The sequence below is a fragment of the Benincasa hispida genome, chromosome 3, assembly GCF_027475165.1.
Source record: "Benincasa hispida cultivar pf3 chromosome 3, pf3_genome.v1.1, whole genome shotgun sequence".
Lineage (NCBI taxonomy): Eukaryota > Viridiplantae > Streptophyta > Magnoliopsida > Cucurbitales > Cucurbitaceae > Benincasa > Benincasa hispida.
This window is the reverse complement of record NC_143480.1, coordinates 35,177,217-35,185,370: the sequence shown is the minus strand read 5'-3', so window position 1 is coordinate 35,185,370 and position 8,154 is coordinate 35,177,217. Positions and strand designations below refer to the sequence as shown.

Genomic DNA, 8,154 nt, shown 5'->3' with positions numbered 1-8,154 from the left:
GGGGTAAAATCCATGCTATTTTTGTTCCTATTGGTGGTGGCGGTCTCGCTGCTGGTATTGCTTCTTTTTACAAGCTCGTTTATCCCGAGATAATTAATAACATCGACACTTCTTCTTCCGTCTTCTTATAAACTTAACACGTGATTGATTTTACCCTAGTTCATCTATCAAGACAGAAGAGCATTTGAGATAAGGAGTGAAGTTGTTTATAATCGTGAGACCAATAATGTAAGGAGTTAATAATAAGCCATTATACTCGATGTTAATAAACTGTGGAGATCGATCACAATTAGTTTATGAGCTTGGACAAATAAGAAATTGAGTTCATCTAAGTCCTCTCCCCACACCCTGGCCTTTAATGTCAGTGAGTGAGTGAGTGAGAGTGTTGTTGCTATCACATATATATAACTTGTTAGCAGTAAACTCTTGGGTTAATGGTTTGTGATTTAACACGGGCATGCAAGCGTTCTTATCCCTTGCAACCCCCTCGCTTTTCTTTGCTAACCCTTTTGTGTTATGCCTCAATGGGGTTAAATTACAGGTTCCGGTCTAGATGTATGAATACTTTCAAAAGTGTCGAATAGATCCCTGAAATTTATAAAGAACTTTATCGTAACTTATATGTATTTGAACTTTTGGCTTGATTGGTGTTTGAGTACATTATTTAGTTTGGAGAGTTGTTTGTTTGTGGATACAGGTAAAGATATTTGGGGTGGAACCAAATGATGAAAACTCCATGGCACAAGCATTGTATCGTGACGAGGTAGTGAATGTAACAGATATTGGACATTTTGCTGATGGTGTAGCTGTTCAACAAGTTGGGGATGAAACTTTTCGTATTTGCAGAGAACTCCTTGATGATGTAATTCTTGTTCCCAAAGAGGATATATCTGCCGCAATAAAGGTTTGGGATTGATTATTTCATTTGTGTAATGATCAATCATCATATTGAGTTAGAGAGCTAATAGTGTTGTTGCTTAATTATTATGAATAATTAGGACATATTTAGCGACGAGAGGAGCATCTTAGAATCTTCTGGTGCACTTTTCATTGCGGCAGCAAAGGCGTATTGCACGTATAATAATATTATGGGAGTAAATATTGTGGCAGTAACTAGTGGTGCAAATATGAACTTTGACCAATTACGTGAAATTTCTGATCTTGCCAATGTTGATCAGTCTATCATTTGTTCTATCTTGCCTGAAAAACCAGGAAGCTTGAAACAACTCACCGAGCTGGTTAGTTCTTTTGTTTTGTTCATTCATCCATTTTATGTCATCAAGTGTTTTTTTAAATTGCTAAAATCACTCGAAAATATTCTTTTTAATTATGAAAAACTAATTTAATGTTCGGTTCGGAAATCATGTTTCAAAGAGAAAATTTTCTATTACTATGTAGTTAATCATACTATATTAAGATGATAACATTCTTCCTAGATTTCAAAATGCTATACTTTTGGCAAAATGAACTTTGTCAACTCACTTAAGTACGTGTTTGTGGTTTAAATCCTTTATCCATCATATTAAAAAAAAATCACACTTTTATCCTTTGAGTTTTAAATTTAATTTATATTCGATCTTAGATTTTGAAATTTTTATTTTTACCTCAAATTTTTAAGTTTTGTTTCTATTAGGGCTTTAAATTATGCACTAAATATTAATTCCATCGCCAAGGTGAGCATTAATAAAAACTTGAGGGTAAAAGCGATTTTATTAAACCCATCAAACAAAGGGATTTTGTTAATTCCATTGCCAAGGTCAGCATTAATAAAAATTTAAGGATAAAAGCATAAAATATTAGAACCTAAGAACTAAATAAAAACTAAACATCAAATTAAATGAAAATTAAACTCAAAACTCAAGAGTAAAAATATAATATTTTGAAACATGTGAACTAAATGGAAATCAGACTCAAAATTTAAAGACCAAAAAGGTCATTTCTCTCTATATTATTTTTTCTCCAAACTTTCTTAACTATTTTTTTACAGCAATTGGAATGCACATATCATTGTGCATCTCACTCTCATTATACACATGTAATAATAATAAAATATTTTTAAAAAAATCAGGATAATTTGTAAAAATAAAAATAAAATATTTGAAAAAAATGAAGACAATTTGTCATATGAAAAATCATGATTGAAAAATTTTGTAGGATGCACAAAAATAAGCCGTCAGAATGCACCTAAGTGATTTTTAACTTGACGATGTGATTATGGCGGTCTTTCATTTTTTTTTTTTTGAGATAAGTCTTTCAAATTTGTTATTAATTGTTAAATGTCATTCTATTAATTTATAATTTTATATAAGAGTTGTTTTCAAATATAGAAAAATGAACGAAAATATTTATAAATTATAGTAAAATTTTAGAATTATCAATGATAGATGCTGATCTATCAGTGTCCATCAATGATAGTTCTAAAATTTTACTATATCTTATAAATATTTTCAACAGTTTTATCATTTTGAAATAATTTCCCCTTATATAGCTTTAATTATCATGTTTAATTGGGTGAAAAAATTTAGATTTGCAGTTGGGTAAAAACATTACAGAAATGACATACAGATTTAGCTCTGGCTCAGAGGATGCTGTTGTTGTTTATAAGTGCTTCTCAACTTTATGTCAATTATTGGAGCTTATTATAAAATTAACATACTTTTCTCATTATTATTAGTGTTTTATTTTTCCTAGTAATTAATCATAAATTTGGTAAATATAATGGTATTGCGGAGTTAGTGCAGTATATCAACAGTAAAATAGTTACATTCTGTTTATTAGTCACAACAATTTATTTGTTACATTCCGTTATAACAATTTATTTGTTACAACAGTTAAGATTCTGTTTGAGTTTGTTTGTATTTTCCAACTGTTAGTTAGTCAAGCAAACTAACAAGTTCTTATAAAAGGAACTTGAAGTATGTAAATACAATAAGTGAAAGTAATAAGAAAGTATTTCCACATACCTTTTCTCTCCATTTGTTATGGTATCAGAGCATTTCCGCAAGAGAGAAAATTAAAAACCCACCCGAACGCCATTACCCTCGTGCAGTCCTATCATGACGACATCAGAGAGTTCAACGTCCGACAACTCTTCGGAACTCGACGCCCAAATGAATCCCTTCATCCTTCATCATTCGATCATCCAAACCACCAATCTGGTATCTACACCACTTGCAGGATCAAGCAACTACTCTTCATGGAGCACAGCAATGAAACTTGCATTATCAGGGAAGAACAAGATTGGTTTTATTACTAGAACGATTGAAAAACCATCAGAAGGAAGTTTACAATCAGCATGGAGATGTAATAATGATGTGATAACCTCATGGATTATCAACTCAGTCTCAAAAGAAATTGCTGCCAGCTTAGTTTATAGGGGAAGCGTCAAAGAGATATGGGATGAATTAAAAGAAAGGTACCGTCAGTCCAATGGGCCACATATATACCAGTTGAGAAAGGATCTTGTAAATACTACTCAAGGAAACCTTTCAATGGAAGTATATTACGAAAAAATCACTACGATATGGCAAGTATTTGTTGAATACAGACCAACGGATGAATGTACTTGTCAAGGGTCAAAGAAGATGATAGAATTCTTGAATGCAGAATTTGTAATGACATTCCTTATGGGCTTAAACGAGTCATATGCACAAATCAGAGCACAAATTCTATCGATCGACCCTTTGCCAACAATAAACAAGGTATTCTCTCTTATCATCCAAGAAGAAAGGCAAAGATCCATTGGATCTACACCTATAATTGAAAGTAAACTCTAATGGCTAATGCTGAGAAAAGGTTTACATCTGAGAAATCTAAGAAGAAAGATACTCGGCCAGTATGCACTAACTGTGGATATAGAGGGCATATTTCTGACAAATGTTAGACTACATGGTTATCCACCAGGGCATAGACTAGCAAATAACAATTCAGTCCTTCAACAAAGGCCATTATTTGATCACTTTGAAAACAAAGGTATTACTGAAAATCTTGTTGTTAATACCTTAGAACGCTTATGTGAGGATAACTACGGTATTGATGATTCACAACCTCATATTGAAACCTCAAAAGAAACCAATCATACCACCCAAACAACCATTCCCACAGCCCCAAGAAGGTCACTGAGAGCACATTACCCACCCTCCTACCTAAAAGACTTTCACTGTAACTTCACATCCCACAGAAAATCACCCTTTCCTCTTCACAAATACCTCTCATATAATACTTACAACCAAAACCATAAGACATACATCCTAAATGTCACTTCCATCTATGAACCCACCTATTACCACCAAGCCGTGAACCACCAGATTTGGAAGAAGGCTATGGGAGAGGAAATAGAAACCATGGAATGAACTAATACATGGACTATTGTCTCTCTTCCAAAGAATCATCATACTGTAGGTAGTAAATAGGTTTACAAAGTCAAGTACAAACAAGATGGAACAGTTGACAAATATAAGGCGAGACTTGTAACAAAAGGCTACAATCAACAAGAAGGAATAGATTTCTTAGACACCTTCTCACCTGTCGCCAAAATTGTCACTGTTAAAGTCTTCTTCGCCCTTGCTGCATCCTATAATTGGTCACTCACTCAAATGGACATCATTACCTTCCTAAATGGTGATTTGTTTGAAGAAGTGCATATGTCTTTGCCATTGGGTTATCAAACCTCACAAGTACCACGGAAAGGTGAGAAACTAGCTTGCAAACTTAACAAATCTATATATGGGCTGAAATAAGCCTCGAGACAATGGTTTCTCAAGTTTACAGCTGCTCTATCTTCACATGGCTTTCATCAATCCAAGTCTGATTATTCTCTTTTTACCCGAGGACATGGACATGATTTTGTAGCATTGTTGGTATATGTAGATGACATATTACTAACCGGACCATCCCCTCAAATAATCAGCTCAGTCAAAGAAGTCCTCAAAGGACATTTCAAGCTCAAGGATTTAGGCCAGGTGAAATATTTTCTGGGATTAGAATTATCCAGATCTCAACAAGGGATCATGATTTCCCAAAGAAAATATTGCCTCTAAATACTTGAGGATACTGGATTTCTTGAAGCTAAACCAACTACAACTCCTATGGATCCCAATTTAAAACTATCAAAGAATGAAGGAGAGCTTCTAAAGGCAGATGACATCACATGTTATAGGAGACTGATTGGCAGGCTTATATATCTTCAAATATCTCGGTCAGACATATGCTTTGCTGTTCATTGGCTAAGCCAATTCATCCACAGCCCCACTAAAGCTCACTTCAATGCCGCTCATCACTTACTCAGGTACCTAACACGGTCTCCTGGACAAGGCATTTTAATCAGCCCTATCACTTCCTTTCATTTAAAAGCCTTTGTGGATGCTGATTGGGGATCATGTCCTGATACTAGAAGATCCATTACTAGTTTCTGCATATTCCTAGGGGCATCTATCATATCATGGAAATCAAAGAAACAAGCCACCGTTTCTAGATCTTCTGCAAAAGCGGAGTACAGGGCACTAGCCTCAGTTACTAGTGAATTAATGTGACTCAACTCCTCAAAGATCTTCAGGTTAAGATCCTAAAGCCCACTACTGTATTCTGTGACAATCAAGCTGCTATTGCCATTGCCTCTAATCCAATGTTTCATGAGAGGACAAAACACATAGAAATTGATTGTCATTTTGTTCGGGACAAGATAGCTGATGGGTTCCTTAAGGTTCTCCCTATCCAATCTAGTCAACAACTCGCAGACATGTTCACTAAAGCATTGCCTACATCTGTTTTGTCTAAACTAGTATCCAAGTTGGGCATCATTGACATTCATCGTCCAACTTGAGGGGGAGTATCAACAGTAAAACAGTTACATTATGTTTATTAGTTATAACAATTTATTTGTTACATTCTGTTATAACAATTTATTTGTTACAATAGTTAAGATTATGTTTGAGTTTGATTCTGTTTGAGTTTGTTTGTATTTTCCAGCTGTTAGTTAATCAAGCAAACTAACAAGTTCTTTTATAAAAGGAACTTGAAGTATGTAAATACAATAAGTGAAAGTAATAAGAAAGTATTTCCACATACCTTTTCTCTCCATTTGTTACAGTAGGTTCAGAACTTGAAGAAATGGTGCAGCTTTTGAATTCTTCTGGCTTTAAAACTTACACTTTATCAGATAATCCTTTTGTTACCAATCACCTACGTTACATGGTAAATAATTTAATATATTTTCTTAATTATGAATTTGGAATATGCTTTGATTAATTTCTAATCAACACATTTTTTATATTTTTTTTTCAATTTTTCAGACGGGAGGCAGAGCAGATGTTGAAAACGAAACTCTCTTCCGTTTTACATTCCCAGAAAAACAAGGTGCTTTAAAGCACTACCTCAAAGACTTTAAGCATAACTGGAACGTTTCCTTATTTCACCATCGTGCTCAGGTAAAAAAATCGAGTCGCACCCTCCGTTTTTGATAACTATTTTGGTAGTTGGTTTTTAATTTTTGAAAATTAAACTTTTAAGCGTCTTCTATTTCTTTGTTTTTTTTTTCTGTTAACTAATGTTTTCAAAGTAGAAATAAGATTGGTAAACTAATGAAAAGTACTTGGGTACATCATCTTGATTTACACCTATCTTCTTACAACCGCTCGTACTAATTATTATGTTTGTCATGTGGCAAATTCTTTTTTATTTATTTAAAAAATATTTTTTTGAGTTTTTTCTATTGTATGTTAAATACAATAAAGATGCACCAAGTATTGATAAAGAAAAATTATCCTAAATTTCATTCGATGGTTCACATATTTCTTGAAGAAACACTTGAATTCTTAGTTTAATACTTGAATTCATAAAACAAAACAAGTTTTCGAAAAATATTTTTTTTAATGTTTAATTTTTGACTCGATTATTTAAAACATTAGTACAAAGTGAATAAAAAACAAAGAACTTAGAGGTGAATGTAGTATTTATAAACTTAATTTTCAAAAACGAAACGGGGTCTTAGTATTTTTTTTATTTTTTGTTTTTAAAATTTATATTTGTTTTTTCTCAATTACTTAATTATAGTTTTCGTCCTTCATAAAGAAAAAAACTTATATTTCTAGTTAAATAATTTTAAAAACAAAAATAACTTTCTGAAAATAAATGTTTTTAGATTTCAAAACTTGACTTGACTTTTGTAAATATCAGTAAAAAAGTGAATAACAAACCATAAAAACTTATTAGTAAAACTATTCAAAGTATCAAAAATGTGAGAAAAACAAATATAATTTTCAAATAAAAAAACATATGGTTATCAAACGAAGCTTTAACTATCTCTCACCTTGTATAACGGTTTTTTTTTTTTTTTTTTTTTTTTTTTTTTTTTTTTTTTTGTGGTTGAACTTGAACAGGGCATTCTTACTTCAGATGTATTAGTTGGAGTTAAACTGGAGAAATCAGAGGAGAAACATTTCCATGAATATATAAAGAAAGTTGGGTATAAATATGAGGTTGTCTCTGAAGATGATGCAGCCAAAGTTCTAGCAAAACTCTAAATCATCATATCAATACCATTCCACTTCATTTCACTTAACCCACCACAACTTCATCACATCAATCACCTTCAATTTTACTTCCATAATTAGTGGTTGCTACCTCTTCATCTTTGAAGTTAGTAATGAATAAAATCCCTTTGTTTCATGGGTTTAATTATTAAATAAGATGATGTTGATTGGAAGTTAGTGAAATGGAGAGTAATTTGGCTTGTATTGCCAACACTATATTCTTAACAATCTGCATATGTTTTATAAATGAAAGTAATGCAACTGCCTTTCTTTTCTTAAACCAAAATGTGTTCTCTCTCTCTCTTTCCTAGGTTGATTAAGAGATAATTTAGTTAATTAGAGTTCCAACGAAATAAACGGAAAAAAAAAAAAAAGACACTCAAAAGTATACCGTATTTATTATGTCTACTCTTTTATAATGGAAGATTCTACTATGATGAAACATTTTTGCTATTTTTCAATATGCATCTTTAAAATTTGGTATTTCTCTTGTTAACCAATTATTAATGTCCTAGACTAAATTATTAAGCCTATTTCTGAGCTTATTCAAGTTTTATAAAAATTAGGTTAAAATACTATTTTAGCCTCTATAGTTTAAAGCTATTCAATTTTAGTTATTACACTT

General features: G+C 32.2%; 1 protein-coding gene across 1 annotated transcript in view; it reads left to right on the top strand.

Annotated features, from left to right (window-relative positions):
* LOC120074025 (threonine dehydratase biosynthetic, chloroplastic-like) overlaps positions 1–7,520 on the top strand; it is a 42,307-nt gene extending 34,787 nt beyond the window's left edge. Inside the window, exons 7-11 of the mRNA XM_090311923.1 lie at positions 1,179–1,238; positions 2,534–2,621; positions 6,092–6,192; positions 6,291–6,425; positions 7,377–7,520. Of these exons, the coding sequence (XP_090168049.1) occupies positions 1,179–1,238; positions 2,534–2,621; positions 6,092–6,192; positions 6,291–6,425; positions 7,377–7,520 (528 nt within the window). The remainder of the gene's footprint in view (positions 1–1,178; positions 1,239–2,533; positions 2,622–6,091; positions 6,193–6,290; positions 6,426–7,376) is intronic.
* The last annotated feature ends 634 nt before the right edge of the window (positions 7,521–8,154 follow it).